The following is a 16,764-nucleotide window of genomic DNA, read 5'->3' on the forward strand; positions in this document are numbered from 1 at the left end:
ACAATGTAGCATTTTCAATTAAAATTCATTGGTAAGTCTGAGTGTTGAACAGCATCTGAAATATTAACTGTTGCAAATTGGTGGATGCTTTGATGCGTCTGGAGCAGTTAAATGTCAATATAAAATACTTCCCAATTATTGATTTGCCAATATTAGAAGCTGACATACAGTTGGCATAAACTATATTTCTGTTAATGCCTTTTGACACTTATAATAACATACACAGGAAATGACACAGCTAAATGAAATCAACACAATGCACATAGATGCAAGACTTTAATAAGAATGTTAATTATGGAGGCATTTGAAGGAATAAATCAAGTTTCAAACATAGTAATTTAACCCAAGATTAACCATATACTGATTTGTGGATAGGACAAATCTATACAGAATGTAGTCATTCAAGAAAAGAAACTCACTTAAACATACATTTTAAACACCAAGTCTAATATTACATAATGTGATATTAAGTAATGACAAAAACTGTTTTATGTTATATGTCAATATATTAACCGTGAAATGCAAAACAGAATATTATTTATTTAGTCATTTGCATTTTCACTTGGATCGAAGGGACTTCTTCATCCAAAATAATCTTCATCCTGTTGGGAATAAAAGATAGGAAAGGTGTTAGCTTTAATGTAACCTATATTAAACAAAAATTTTGAGTCATGGCCGTGACTTACAGCAGTTAGTGAGCCGTTTCCACTCTGGAGACACGTCAGCCTTTACCAGTGCACAAGAGGACACATAATTATTGAAGGCATTGCAGAAAGCATTTTGACTTCCATCATTGAGACACATTTGGAAAAGGCAGTCAGCAGCGAATCGCCTCTTTGAGATTATGTCATGGCACTGGGCAAATGGGCCCTTCGCATTCTCTAACAAGCCACAGTAGCTTTGTCCACTATATAGTAACTTCTTATCATCTGAGCAAGGGGGAAAGTGCCAGCAGTTTCTGTTGCTTTCAGGGACACTCCAAGACTGCGCCCATTCTGTGATGTCTGTCATGCTGTTACCACTCGGTGTGACATAATCATCCTGCAGGTCATTACTGTAGGTTCCACACATTCCAACTATGTTATTATAATAGCTACTGGACAATGTCACCATGAGGGTATCTGCCCAATTAAACATGACCTCCAAGCCAAAATCTGTTTGCAGGACCCCTGTAGTGCCCGATTGCGTTATGTTGATCCCCTCAGAGTTTAAACTTACAGGAAGGTTTGAAACTGTGCCATCAATCTGAATAGGATAAAACGAGAGCAAGCAACATACATATTAAATAGAGAATTTACAAAGTGTACAACAGGGGTAGTCGACCCTGCTCCTTGAGATTTTAGCTCCAACCCTAATTGAACACATCTGAACCAGCCAATTAAGCTGAAAATGACTTGAAAATAGCAGGTGTGTTGGCGCAAGGTCGGAACTGAAGTCTGTTGGTAGCCCTCAGGGTGCAAGGTTGGCTTTCCCTGATATACAATATTACCTTAGAGGGACACTGAGATGTTTTAACACTGACTTGATGGTACTGACTTACTGTCACATGATTGCGGTTGCCTTGAATGAAAGTGATGTCATGTCCTCTGACTGTAATGGTGGCTGACTTCACGTAAGAACCACGTGTGCCTTTGAGCATCTCATTCTTGTTAACGATGCTGAAAGGTGTTAGTGTTAGGTCTTTGCCTGAAGTTTTAACTAAAGTATAGGAGCAAGTACCCTGGAAGGAGTAGTGGCTTCCATCAAAGGTTTTGTAATGAGGATCTCCTTTGGCAATGCAAGAGGCCTTTGACTTTGCAACGCACAGTGCCTTATTGTCCTTTACAGTGCAGTACTCTTGTTCACGGCACTCATAGTTACTGCAAGGATCTGAAACAGAGGTGTACATCTGTATTATAGTTTCATTTAAACCTAATTGGAAAATTCTTTACAATGTTCATTTTAGATGTACTTACCTTTCTTGTAGCACCCATTTACACCTTCTTTTTTGTCACAGATCTGATCTGCATCACATTTCAATGGTTCACAGGAGAACACTCCGGCTTTGCAGAGGCATTTCTCTTTACACTGTCCTTGAATGACTGTCTCACCTGACTGCAGAAAAAATAAGAGACAACAAGTGTCAGTTTTTTCCTGTGACTAGTGTGATGTTTTACCTCTGCAAGAAAGAAACTGGAATGGTTTCTCACCTTGTAAAACTTTCCATCTACATTACAACCACAGTCCTGCAAAGTCTTACAATCACCTCCATCAAACAAGAAGCCATCATCACACTGACATCCTTCCTGACATGGTGGACAATTCTGTGAGTTAGTCAGGCTGGCGCAGGTTGAAGAACAAGTGTCAGCACAAAGCTCATAGTGACTGTTTGCCGAACACTCGAGTGCTGGAAGAAGTTTTTAGAGACTGGCTCAGTAATCAGTTTGTTGACAGAATATTTAATTTTACACAGTATCTTCTTCAACTAAAAGCTATGTAAAAAGAAGGCCAGCAAGAGGACAAGCAAGAAGAGGGTAATTTGAGGAACATGCAGACACTTACGACAGAAGGTTTTATTCCTCCAGTTGTTGATTGATATCCCAATCTCTTGACAGCTGGCAACAAACCTTTGTATGTGGCGACACTGAACTGTCTTGTCTTTTGGTTGTGCAGCCACATCTTTAACACATTCATCAAAGAATTTCTGAGGTGTAATTTTTTCATAACAACCAGAAAATGGTCCCTTCTCTGTGATTAGCATACTGCAAGCTGTTTCTGCCTCTGTCTGTTTGTCTTTGTCTGGATTTAAACATTTCGGGCCACAAATAGTTTGGCACATTATTTTATCTGATGGTGAAACCCAGGCCTCAGCGAAGTACTCCACGGAAGATGTCTGAATACCATCTGGCAGGAGAAAATCATCTGCGCTGTTTCCATTGTAGTTACCACAGAGACCTTTGATTACGTTTTTAAAAGTGGATGGGATTTCGATTTTGGCCATGGAGATTGTATCATATGTCAGTTTCAATCCAAAATCTGTTTCCACAACAATGTTAACACCGCTCTGAAAGACTTGTACCAGTCCATCATTCACAGTCACGGGGAGATTGGTTTTAATGTTGTCCACCTGTAAAAAAAATAGCAACATAAACCATTTTAGGCAACAGTCTTTGATAATTTAAAACTATTGTTAGTCTTTAAGTAATCAGTACATTACCTGAACCTCCCAGATGTGGCCGGGAAGCAAAGTAATCGTGGATTGTTTTATTTGTATTTCCACTCTTCGAGTAATGACTATCTCAGAGGAGGACTGCTGTTTGACTAATACACTGAAAGAGTTTATGTCCTTATCCTTGTTCTGTGCTGTCTCTGCCAATCTATACTCACAGTCTCCTTCAACAGTGAAGGACTTTCCATCGAATGTCTGATAAAGCCCAAAGCCTGACACTGAGCAAATGGCTTTGCTCTCTGGGAAACAGCCCAGAACTCCATTCAGAACCTGGCACTTCTCGTTTGGTTTGCAGGTGAATCCATCATTACACTGAACTCTTCCATTCTCTTTGCAGACACATCTCTGCTGGCACTTGTCCTGAGGGTAGAACTCCTGACCCAGCTGATAGTACTGGCCCTTCTCAGTACAGCCACACTGCTGTGCAGCCACACACTCACCATCGCTCATGACAAAGCCTTTGTCACATGTGCAACCTTCAACACAGGGAGTTCCCTTACAACTCTTGGGCTCACTGAGGCCACTGCACGTCTGGGGGCATCCTGTCGCACAAATCTCATAGTGGCTGTGTGCCTTACAGTTTGTAGCTGTGGACAGATTATATTAAGAACTAATGTCAAACTAGAGTAATGAGTTATAATTATATTTGAAATAAAGCAATACTAACGGCAGAAACTGTCGGTTCTCCAGGATTCCACTTGGCCAAGTGCATCTTGGCAAGCAGCTGTGTATGCAGTAAGAGCACTGCAGAGTGCTGACGAATGACCACCGTACATACACATATCATACACACAATCCTCATAAAACTGATTTGGATTCACTTTATTATGGCAGCCTTTGAATGGTCCCTGTTTGTCAGTGATTTTGCTGCATGGCTTTGTAAAAGTGACTTGGTTTCTCTCTGTGGCGTCACATTTAGAACATGCTTTGCCCTGACATCCATCTGAGCATCCAGGGTCATCCGTGACTTTCCAGCTGGTTCCAAAAATGGTTGGGGTTGCAGCAAGGGTTTTTTCAGGAGTAAGCAAATCATCATTGACATTGTCATTCCAGTTGCCACAAAGTCCCCCCACTTTACTGTAGTAAGTGCTGGGGAGAGTCAGTGCTACGTGACTATCCCAGTTGAATTTCAATGTCAGATCAAAGTCAGTTTTTATCACGCCAAAGTTACCACTGTAGAAAACTGAAAGTCGACCATCTTCTAGTTCATATGGCAATTTCACATACAGGTTGTTGACCTTTAAGACAAATTCATCCAAATAAATTAATATTCAAAACCATGTGTATTTTTTGTAGGTGAGTGTACAGTAACATTCGACTTGCTATGCATGCAGTTATTCGTATTACAGGTAGAATAGTCTTTTTTACGAACTGACCTTCACTTTGCGAGGGCTTTCCTTACTTAAGACAATTGTGTATCCATATACTGTTATGGATACAGTCTTAGTGTAAGCAACTGCCATGTTTCTTCCTCTGTTCTCATTCTTGACCAGCACCTCAAAAGGTATCAATGATGGGTCAGCTGTATTGAGTAGCTTGGACAAATAATAGGTACAGGTTCCTTGGAAATCAAAGGCTTTACCATCAAATGTGCGGTAGTGTGGATCCCCTGCACCCTGGCAGGTACTATAGGACATTGGGTAACAATCTTTCACTCCATTCTGCATGTCACACACTAGGGTATTCTTACACTTTGATGGTGTGCATTCAACATTTCCAGTTTGAGGGTTGCACACGCATTTCTCTGTGCATTGTTTCTCACCCCAAAATGTCTGCTCTGCTAGATAAACTTGGCCTTTGTAAGTGCAGCCACACTTTTTTACAGGTATGCATTCATCTCCACTGCGGACAAAACCTGCATTGCACTGGCAGCCTTCCACACATGGCAGTGTGCACTTGTCTGGGGCATCTCGATCAACACAAGTGGGAGCACAGGCTTTGCCGCAGGCATCATAATGCATGTTGACTGGACAGTAAGTTGCTTGAAGGATTAAACAGAGAAAAGAGAGAAAATTGAAATGCCTGGTATAAACATATATTTTGTATGGTACACTTGTTATAAATATGAATACCTTTGTTGTAGCACCCAACGGCACCATCTTTTTTGCCACAGATCTGATCCGCATCACATTTCAATGGTTCACAGGAGAACACTCCGGCTTTGCAGAGGCATTTCTCTTTACACTGTGCTTGAATGACTGTCTCACCTGACTGCAGAAAAAATAAGAGACAACAAGTGTCAGTTTTTTCCTTTGACTAGTGCGATGTTTGACTACTGCAAGAAAGAAACTGGAATGGTTTCTCACCTTGTAAAACTTTCCATCTACATTACAACCACAGTCCTGCAAATTCTTACAATCACCTCCATCAAACAAGAAGCCATCATCACACTGACATCCTTCCTGACATGGTGGACAATTCTGTGAGTTAGTCAGGCTGGCACAGGTCGAAGAACAAGTGTCAGCACAAAGCTCATAGTGACTGTTTGCCGAACACCCGAGTGCTGAAGAATACAAGATTGTTTTTAAAGACTGGCTCAGAAAGCATTTTTTAGAGAGAATATTTAATTTTACATAGTATCTTCCTCGACTAAAGGTCACATGAAAAGAAGGCCAAAAAGAGGATAAGCAAGAAGAGAATTATTCTTGGAACATGCAGACACTTACAACAGAAGGTGTTATTCCTCCAGTTGTTGATTGATGTCCCAATCTCTTGACAGCTGGCAACATACCTTTGTATGTGGCGACAGTGAACTGTCTTGTCTTTTGGTTGTGCAGCCACATCTTTAACACATTCATCGAAGAATTTTTGAGGTGCAATTTTTTCGTAACAACCAGTAAATGGTCCCTTCTCTGTGACTAGCATATTGCAAGCTGTTTCTGCCTCTGTCTGTTTGTCTTTGTCCGGATTTAAACATTTCGGGCCACAAATAGTTTGGCACATCATTTTGTCTGATGGTGAAACCCAGGACTCAGCAAAATCTACCACAGAAGATGTCTGAATACCATCTGGCAGGAGAAAATCATCTGCGCTGTTTCCATTGTAGTTACCACAGAGACCTTTGACCACGTTTTTAAAAGTGGATGGGATCTCGATTTTGGCCATGGACACTGTATCATATGTCAGTTTCAATCCAAAATCTGTTTCCACAACAATGTTAACACCACTCTGATAAACTTGTACCAGTCCATCATTCACAGTCACAGGGAGATTGGTTTTAACGTTGTCCACCTGTAATGAAAACACCAACATAAAACTTAGACATTTTAGACAACAGTATTTAATCACTTAAAACTATTTTTAGAGTTTCAGTAGCCAGTACATTACCTTAACCATCCAGATGTGGCCGGGCAGCAAAGTAATCGTGGATTGTTTTATTTGTATTTCCACTCTTCGAGTAAAGACAATCTCAGAGGAGGACTGCTGTTTGACTAATACACTGAAAGAGTTCATGTCCTTATCCTTGTTCTGAGCTGTTTCTGCCAATCTATACTCACAGTCTCCTTCAACAGTGAAGGACTTCCCATCGAATGTCTGATAAAGCCCAAAGCCTGATACTGAGCAAATGGCTTTGCTCTCAGGGAAACAGCCCAGAACTCCATTCAGAACCTGGCACTTCTCGTTTGGTTTGCAGGTGAATCCATCAATACACTGAACTCTTCCATTCTCTTTGCAGACACATCTCTGCTGGCACTTGTCCTGGGGGAAAAATTCCTGACCCAGCTGATAGTACTGGCCCTTCTCAGTACAGCCACACTGCTGTGCAGCCACACACTCGCCATCACTCAGGACAAAGCCTTTGTCACATGTGCAACCTTCAACACAGGGAGTTCCCTTACAGCTCTTGGGCTCAGTGAGGCCACTGCACGTCTGGGGGCATCCTGTCGCACAAATCTCATAATGGCTGTGTGCCCTACAGTTTGTAGCTGTGGACAGATCATATTAAGAACTAATGTCAAACTAGAGTAATGAGTTATAATTATATTTGAAATAAAGAAATACTAACGGCAGAAATTGTCGGTTCTCCAGGATTCCACTTGGCCAAGTGCATCTTGGCAAGCAGCTGTGTATGCAGTAAGAGCACTGCAGAGTGCTGACGAATGACCACCGTACATACACATATCATACACACAATCCTCATAAAACTGATTTGGATTCACTTTATTATGGCAGCCTTTGAATGGTCCCTGTTTGTCAGTGATTTTGCTGCATGGCTTTGTAAAAGTGACTTGGTTTCTCTCCGTGGCGTCACATTTAGGACATGCTTTGCCCTGACATCCATCTGAGCATCCAGGGTCATCCTTGACTTTCCAGCTGGTTCCAAAAATGGTTGGGTTTGAAGCAAGTGTGTTGTTAGGAGTAAGCAAATCATCATTGACATTGTCATTCCAGTTGCCACAAAGTCCATCCACTTTACTGTAGTAAGTGCTGGGGAGAGTCAGTGCTACGTGACTATCCCAGTTGAATTTCAATGTCAGATCAAAGTCAGTTTTTATCACACCAAAGTACCCACTGTAGAATATTGAAAGTCGACCATCTTCTAGTTCATATGGCAATTTCACATACAGGTTGTTGACCTTTAAGACAAATTCATCCAAATAAATTAATATTCAAAACCATGTGTATTTTTTTGTAGGTGAGTGTACAGTAACATTTGACTTGCTATGCATGCAGTTATTCGTATTACAGGTAGAAGAGTATTTTAGATGAACTGACCTTCACTTTGCGTGGACTTTCCTTACTTAAGACAATTGTGTATCCATAGACTGTTATGGATACAGTCTTAGTGTAAGCAACTGCCATGTTTCTTCCTCTGTTCTCATTCTTGACCAGCACCTCAAAAGGTATCAATGATGGGTCAGCTGCCTTGAGTAGCTTGGACAAATAATAGGTACAGGTTCCTTGGAAATCAAAGGCTTTACCATCAAATGTGCGGTAGTGTGGATCCCCTGCACCCTGGCAGGTACTATAGGACATTGGGTAACAATCTTTTACTCCATTCCGTGTGCCACACACTAGGGGATTATTACACTTTGATGGTGTGCATTCAACATTTCCAGTTTGAGGGTTGCACACACATTTCTCTGTGCATTGTTTCTCACCCCAAAATGTCTGCCCAGCTAGATAATATCGGCCTTTGTAAGTGCAGCCACACTTTTTTACAGGTATGCATTCATCTCCACTGCGGACAAAACCTGCATTGCACTGGCAGCCTTCCACACATGGCAGTGTGCACTCAGCTGGACCATCTCGATCAGCACAAGAGGGGGCACAGGCAGTGCCGCAGGCATCATAATGCATGTTGACTGGACAGTAAGTTGCTTGAAGGATTAAACAGAGAAAATAGAGAAAATGTAAATACCAGGTATATAAACATATATTTTGCTTTCATGGTACACTTCTTATAAACATAAATACCTTTGCTGTAGCACCCAATGGCACCATCTTTTTTGCCACAGATCTGATCTTCATTACATTCCAAGGGTTCACATGAGAACACTCCGGCTTTGCAGAAGCATTTCTCTTCACACTCTCCCCGAATTACTGTCTCACCAGACTGCAGAATATATTAAAGAAATGTATGATATTTTGATTAGAGAGATAAAAAAACATTGTTTTTTTCTGTGGTTGGTGTCACTGCAGTGGCGGTTCTAGAGGGGGGGCCAGGGGGGCCCGTGCCCCTGTGACAACAAGCTTGGCCCCCCTTGTGGCCCCCCTAAATGTGGAGTGTGAAATATTTTTTACAAAACTGTTTTTTTTTGCTATCGTTGTTTTCGTTGTATGCATATTATTTTTTTATTATTCTATCTTTGTGGATTTGCTTGTTCACGTGACAATTCGCATCACATTCGCGGGAATCGCGGCAGAATAACGTCTGTCTCCTGCACGCGAGAGAGGAGAGAAGGAGAAATCTGGTAAATGTCAGTTCAGTTGCAAGTTCATTCTTTATGTGCGTATCGGGTGTGCGATGTGTATTGTCTATTATGAAATTGTAATCAATGTTTTAAATGTATACGATGCACTGTGAGCTGACATCGCATTTGTCTCTCTTCCTTTCACTGCTGTGTGCGGTTCATAGATAGGTAGGCTATGTCCCCAAATTAGTTTATGTCTTATATTTATATCATATTATGTTCTTATATTAGAATATCACATCAGCAAGAGTGCTGTTTTCCCGTGCACAATTGCAACTGTGATATTGATCTTATACAACAGTTGAATTAACAATAAGTTAACATTGGGCGTTACATTTTAGACACAATATTGTCAATATTGTTTGTTTTCCCTTTATTTCGCCGACTAGAATTTCAAAATGAAATCGTAGCAGAGTCTCAATGCAACAGACAGCGATGATTTCTTGACTGAAATCCGCGTTTTGAAGGAATCACTTGCTTCTTTCCCGAATGAATCAGCCGTTTGAACGAATCGGTTGAATGAATGAATCCTTCAACTCACTTATTAAGACAGTGACTTGCCGCCGCCTACTGGCGGTTTTAGTTTCATATTTAAAGTACCCTTTAATTAAAACGTTAAAATTTGAAATAATTTCATGTTTAAATATTGATTTAAAAAAAATCGCATAGCTTTATTTATGCAATTGTGAATGGAGTGTAAATATATTAATGCCACTTCTGTGTCTCCTTTAGACTGCAAAGATGGATTTTGATTAAATGATTTAATTTGACTGGTAACAGTGGTACGGTATAATTATTGTATAATTAAGTATTATTGTATAAATAAGTATAATTACTGTCTAATTTGTATGTTAGTATTTGACATAAAAGGTGATTCATAACTCTAAATAAGTTTAGAAAGAATGTCCATATATAGGTGAAAATGCCCCTGGAAATCAATTTAAGGTGGCAAATTAAATTAATTAAAAATTAATTAAAAAATGAATTTCGGTCCCTGCTGTTAACTGACCACTGCATAGAATATTAAAAAATATGAATATCTTTTTGAGTCTGCTGTCAACAACTGGCCTAAACCAGCCATGTCACCAGCACAAAAACACAATCAGTAAAATATCATCTAATCATCAAAAAAACATTGAAAATATTGAGATATATTTTTGTCAATATTGCACACCCCTAATGTACGGTATGAATTTTGATTTCTTCAGGTTTTAAAAAGCTTTAAATTCGATTTTACAAAATCGAGAAAGAAGGACATCGTGTCAATTACAGTTACTGTGACTAATACTGAATATGTAATGCAAATGTAAAAATATAATGGAAATGCAAATACATTGTTGAATGATTATAAACATGGTATTTTGCCTGTTAATGCCTGCAGTGCAGTGCAGAAAATGATATGACAACAATAAGGTCTAAATGCAACTGGCCCCTCTAACAGCACAACTGGCCCCAGCTTGGCCCCCCCAGTTGAAATGGTCTAGAACCGCCACTGTGTCACTGGTGTCATGTTTGAGTACTATTAACAATAAATAAAGTAAAAATAAAATGAAAAGAACAGACCAGATAGATTCTCACCTTGTAAAACTTTCCATTTATATTACAACCACAATCATCAAAAGTCGTACATTCACCTCCATCAAACAAAAAGCCATCATCACACTGACATCCCTCCTGACACATTGGGCATTTCTGTGAGTTTGTCAGGCTTGCACAGGTCGAGGAACAGATGTCAGCACAGAGTTCATAGTGACTGTTTTTGAAACATGTGAGTGCTGGAAGAAAACAGTGAAATTTTAAAGAAAAACATACGGTTTGGTGCATTTAGGAGATAGGCTAGAGGAGGGTTATTTTTAAACCTAAAGTATGCAGCCACTTACGACAGAAGGTATTATTCCTCCAGTTTTTGATTGACGTCCCAATCTCTTGACAGCTGGCAACATACCTTTGTATGTGGCGACAGTGAACTGTCTTGTCTTTTGGTTGTGCTGCCATATCTTTAACGCATTCATCAAAGAATTTCTGAGGTGAAATTTTTTCGTAACAACCAGAAAATGGTCCCTTTTCTGTGATTAGCATACTGCAAGCTGTTTCTGCCTCTGTCTGTTTGTCTTTGTCCGGATTTAAACATTTGGAGCCACAAATTGTTTGGCACATCAGTTTGTCTGATAGCGAAACCCAGGACTCAGCAAAATCTACCACAGAAGATGTCTGAATACCGCCTGACAGGAGAAAATCATCTGCGCTGTTTCCATTGTAGTTACCACAGAGACCTTTGACTATGTTTTTAAAAGTGGATGGGATCTCGATTTTGGCCATGGAGACTGTATCATATGTCAGTTTCAATCCAAAATCTGTTTCCACAACAATGTTAACACCACTCTGATAGACCTGTGCCAGTCCTTTCTCCACAGTCACGGGGAGATTGGTTTTAACATTGTCCACCTGTAAAAAAAAAAAGCAAAATAAAACTTTAACATTTTAGACAACAGTATTTAATCACTTAAAACTATTGTTAGCGTTTCAGTAGCCAGTACATTACCTGAACCTCCCAGATGTGGCCGGGCAGCAAAGTAATCGTGGATTGTTCTATTTGTATTTCCACTCTTCGAGTAAAGACCATCTCAGAGAAGGACTGCTGTTTGACTAATACACTGAAAGAGTTCATGTCCTCGTCCTTGTTCTGAGCTGTCTCTGCCAATCTATACTCACAGTCTCCTTCAACAGTGAAGGACTTTCCATCGAATGTCTGATAAAGCCCAAAGCCTGACACTGAGCAAATGGCTTTGCTCTCTGGGAAACAGCCCAGAACTCCATTCAGAACCTGGCACTTCTCATTTGGTTTGCAGGTGAATCCATCATTACACTGAACTCTTCCATTCTCTTTGCAGACACATCTCTGCTGGCACTTGTCCTGAGGGAAGAATCCCTGACTCAGTTGATAGTAATGGCCCTCGTAAGAACAGCCACACTGTTCCATAGGCACACATTCACCATCACTCAGGACAAAGCCCTCATCACAAATACAGCCTTCAATGCAGGGAGTCCCCTCACAGCCCCTGGGCTCAGTGAGGCCATTGCATGTCTGGGAACATCCTGTTGCACAAACCTCATAGTGGCTGTTATCCATACAGGATGCAGCTGTGGAAAAATTATATTAAGGACTATTTTCACAATATTTACAATAGTTACATGTATTTAAAAATCTTAAAGAGAAGTAAATGTTGTTGGAATGAATACTAACGGCAGAAACTGTCGGTTCTCCAGGATTCCACTTGGCCAAGTGCATCTTGGCAAGCAGCTGTGTATGCAGTAAGAGCACTGCAGAGTGCTGATGAATGACCACCGTACATACACATATCATACACACAATCCTCATAAAACTGATTTGGATTCACTTTATTATGGCAGCCTTTAAATGGTCCTTGTTTGTCAGTGATTTTGCTGCAAGGCTTTGTAAAAGTGACTTTGTTTCTCTCCATGGCATCACATTTAGGACATGCTTTGCCCTGACATCCATCTGAGCATCCAGGGTCATCCTTGACTTTCCAGCTGGTTCCAAAAATGGTTGGGGTTGCGGCAAGGGTTTTGTCAGGAGTCAGCAAATCATCATTGACATTGTCATTCCAGTTGCCGCAAAGCCCCCCCACTTGACTGTAGTAAGTGCTGGGGAGAGTCAGTGCTACGTGGCTATCCCAGTTGAATTTCAATGTCAGATCAAAGTCAGTTTTTATCACACCAAAGTATCCACTGCGGAATATGGAGAATTGACGATCTTCTTGTTCAAATGGCAAATTCACATACAGATTGTTGACCTTTAGGACACAAGTTACCAACTAATTAACAAACATTTGTTAAAAGAATTTTTTTTTTGTAGGTTAGCATGTAATGACATTTGTTCATGCCTTTATGCAGTTATTCATATTATTTGTATATGAGTTTTAAATGTACTGACCTTTACTTTGCCTGGGTCATCTTTACTCAAGACAATTGTGTATCTATAGACTGTTAAGGATACAGTCTTAGTGTAAGCAACTGCCATGTTTCTTCCTCTGTTCTCATTCTTGACCAGTACCTCAAAAGGTATCAATGATGGGTCAGCTCTATTGAGTAGCTTGGACAAATAATAGGTACAGGTTCCTTGAAAGTCAAAGGATTTACCATCAAATGTGCGGTAGTGTGGATCCCCTGCACCCTGGCAGGTACTATAGGACATTGGGTAACAATCTCTTACTCCATTCCGTGTGTCACACACTTGGGACTTCTTACATTTAGTCATTGTACAATCAACCTTTCCAGTTTGAGGGTTGCACACACATTTCTCTGTGCATTTATTGTCACTCCAAAATGTCTGCTCAGCTAGATAATATCGGCCTTTGTACGTGCAGCCACACCTTTTCAGAGGTATGCATTCATCTCCACTGCGGACAAAACCTGCATTACACTGGCAGCCTTCCACACATGGCAGTGTGCACTTGACTGGGGCATCACGATCAGCACAAGAGGGGGCACAGGCAGTGCCGCAGGCATCATAATGCATGTTGACTGGACAGTCCAGAGCTTGGAGGAGAAGAGGAAAACAAAAATATAAATATTCAGATTATATGTCACATTAATTGTCTACCAAAATCTTAGCATAACTGAACAAACAGCACCAATGTTCCATTCACACTTCTTTAATCTAAATATTGAATAAATTGAAATCTCACATATATACATATGCACTTACGGCAGTTGGAAAGTGTCCTCCACTTTCCAGTGATTTTGATTCCAGCTGACATGCAAGCATCAACGTAGCTTTGAATGTTGTTGCAGAGGAAGTTTCTGATACCGTTGTTAATACAGACATCATAGACACAATTATCTACATACATGTGGGGATCCACAGTGTTGTGGCAATTAGCAAATGGCCCATCAGTTTTAGCCATGACACCACAGTTTGTATCTTTTTTGTACTCCTCTTGAAGATTTAAAGGGCAACTTGGGCATTGTCCATTACAGTCATCATTACAAAACAAATCATTATCTGGAACTTTCCAGGTCTTGGCAAACTCAATGACATTGGAGAGCACCTTGCCTTTGGGATCAATATATTCATCTCTTCGGTCACCATTATAGTTTCCACAAAGACCACCTACAGTCTGGAAATAGCTGCTTGGAGCTGTGATATACAACATCATATTCCAGTCATATTTAACCTCTAAGCCAAAATCCGTTGATATAATAACATTCCATCCCCTCTGATCCACTTTTATTTTGCCACCATCTACAGTCAAAGGCAGGTAAGTATTTTCACCATCAAACTAGAATGAAAAACAAGAACACAAACACCAAAGAAAGAGATTTACTTATTGTACAGTGTGGTTTTAATTGCATCAAAAATCGTTATAAAGTGCTTTTTACTTTTACCTCTACTACTCCTCTTTGGCTGCCAGCCACCACGGTGTGATTGTAAACAAGGACAGAAACCGTCCTTACATATGCAACCCTTTTACTTCCCCGGTGATTATTCTTTGCCAAGATGGTGAACGGTACGAGGCCTTTTTGAGGCTTTGTATTGTTTGCCATGACATAGGTACAAGTTCCCTGAAAGTCAAATAATTTTCCATCAAATGTTTTGTAATGAGGATCGCCAACTGCTTGACATGTGGCAGTGGAAGTGGGGACGCAGACACCCTTTCTGCACTCTTCCTGCTGACGGCACTTAACAGTCTCACAGGGGTCTGGTGGAGGCGGTGTTGACGTAAAAACTTAGGGAACACAAGAAAGTTTTTTTTTTGTGTGTCATTTCGATCAGTTATCGTTCATATGTCATTTCTGACTGATTGTACAAACAAGGAACACATTGTTCAGTCATGATTTCTTACCTGTGTTACACACTCCTGTTGTGGCATATCCATGCCTTGGTTTCCCACCAAAAACATAAGCAGCCATCAGCGAACCACCTGATATGGTAATGGGACCTTTCTGCAAACCAATTGACTTGGTAGCCCATACATATTTGTCATTAGCAGGGAACGTTTTCCATTTTAGTGAACCGCTGATAGTGGAGGCTGATGCTGCTTCAGCAACAACAACAACAGTGTTATCATAGCCATCTTGAGAGTGAATGGTCCATGATTTTGACATATCAGAGGTTGGTATGACATTGGTTAGAAACTCATCATTTGGAAAGTTGCTACTGAAATACATTACCATGATGTTTTTGCTACTTTGGATGAGCTTAGCATTTCTGCTCAAATCAACAGCTAAAACTTCTCCAGAATTTAGATATCTTTTTTGTGGATACTTATGCCTATTGAAAATGGACACAACAGTGTTGTCCTCTGGGGCAACCACATAGGCTGTGTCTTGGCTGAAGGACTGATGCATTGCAGGGACCAGGTATTCATTGGAGAGAGACTCAATTGGTACCAGCTGCTCATAGACATGCTCACAGGTGCCTATGATCATGGAGCACTCGTGTCCAGCCAGGACAGCTACTGGAGACGTGGATTTGATTTTCGTTCCAGATAAGTTTTCCAGACTGCGAAGTTGATAAACTTCGTAGGGAGCCAAAGTGATGGTTTTGGTCGTTTTGGCTTTCCAAAAAAATCCTGAAATGGAGACAATCTCAATTGTGTTCATATAATTGCCATTGATTATGGCTACCAGCTTTTTATATGGACTTGGACCCGTGTTTGGAGTAAAAACTACATAACTCTTGCCAAGTTGATTTATCGGGAAGATCACACTGCTGTCTCCGGTGTTTTCCTTTAAGTTGGATGATACAACCGAGATATGAGCAGTAGAAGAGATGGAAACTGTTTTGCGGGAGACTCCGTCACCTTCGATCTCAGTGTTTGCTGGCAGGACAATCCATTTGGTCTCACCTCGTCCTATATTCACATTTTCACTGTAACTCAGTGCCTTTATCTCAACTTTCACAGTGGCTGGGGAATCCTGTGCTGTTATGGAGAGAGTCAGACTGGCTTTTCCATATTGGTAATTTGTCATAAAAGCAGTGATGAATTCACGCCCTATTGGACATCCACTGACCGCTGTAGTAAAACAGAAACACAATATTGTCAATGCCATTTTTTTTAATGTATATATAGATAGTGATATATAGTAAAGCAAATATTATTAGTATATAAAAGTATTACCAAAGTACTAGTAGAAAAAGTTATGGGTTAGAAACTATATTATAATACAATATAATTTATCTTACCAGTGACTGTTAAAATTGCCACGCAGAAAAGAATAGATTGTGTCTCCATGGCTGTAACAGAGTAACAATACATTTACCACTCCTGATGATTTTAGTTTTAAATCTAGTTTAAAAAGAATGAATATAAGTAATTCAAGAGAGTGAGCAATACTTACCTGAAGGCCAGGTCTCTTGTGAACAAAATATTTTTTTAAAAGGGAGGGCTTATATAGTATTGCTGGTAACTTAAAAAAATCATTTCCGGAAACAGAATCAAATTTTTAAGGTACGTAAAAAATGTGTGTAAATTGAAGCGAATAAACAGAATACTGTAAACAATGTTCTGCATCACTGCTATAACAAACATGAAACTGTCGACAGAAATTTTTTAACGTTTAAAGTTTATAAACCAAATATACTTAAAGGAGGGAAAGATCCAGACGGTTTGAAGT

At 40.2% G+C, this 16,764-nt stretch overlaps 1 protein-coding gene across 1 annotated transcript; it reads right to left on the bottom strand.

The window, feature by feature from the left end:
- Positions 1 to 263: 263 nt before the first annotated feature.
- LOC143739170 (IgGFc-binding protein) lies at positions 264 to 16,506 on the bottom strand. Its single transcript, XM_077231397.1, has 26 exons — positions 16,489 to 16,506; positions 16,334 to 16,384; positions 14,991 to 16,163; positions 14,533 to 14,873; positions 13,853 to 14,426; positions 13,079 to 13,683; positions 12,368 to 12,938; positions 11,666 to 12,264; positions 11,004 to 11,568; positions 10,702 to 10,898; positions 8,627 to 8,765; positions 7,925 to 8,529; positions 7,215 to 7,785; positions 6,536 to 7,134; positions 5,875 to 6,439; positions 5,515 to 5,711; positions 5,281 to 5,419; positions 4,585 to 5,189; positions 3,876 to 4,446; positions 3,197 to 3,795; positions 2,542 to 3,106; positions 2,190 to 2,386; positions 1,956 to 2,094; positions 1,541 to 1,869; positions 687 to 1,245; positions 264 to 602 (listed from the first exon to the last, which is right to left on the bottom strand). Coding segments are annotated over exons 2-26 (11,055 nt in total). The 5' UTR covers positions 16,383 to 16,384; positions 16,489 to 16,506; the 3' UTR covers positions 264 to 600.
- Between the last annotated feature and the right edge of the window lie 258 nt (positions 16,507 to 16,764).

This window comes from Siphateles boraxobius, unplaced genomic scaffold, assembly GCF_051911475.1.
Source record: "Siphateles boraxobius isolate OS27281-9 unplaced genomic scaffold, OSU_SipBor_1 16, whole genome shotgun sequence".
NCBI lineage: Eukaryota > Metazoa > Chordata > Actinopteri > Cypriniformes > Leuciscidae > Siphateles > Siphateles boraxobius.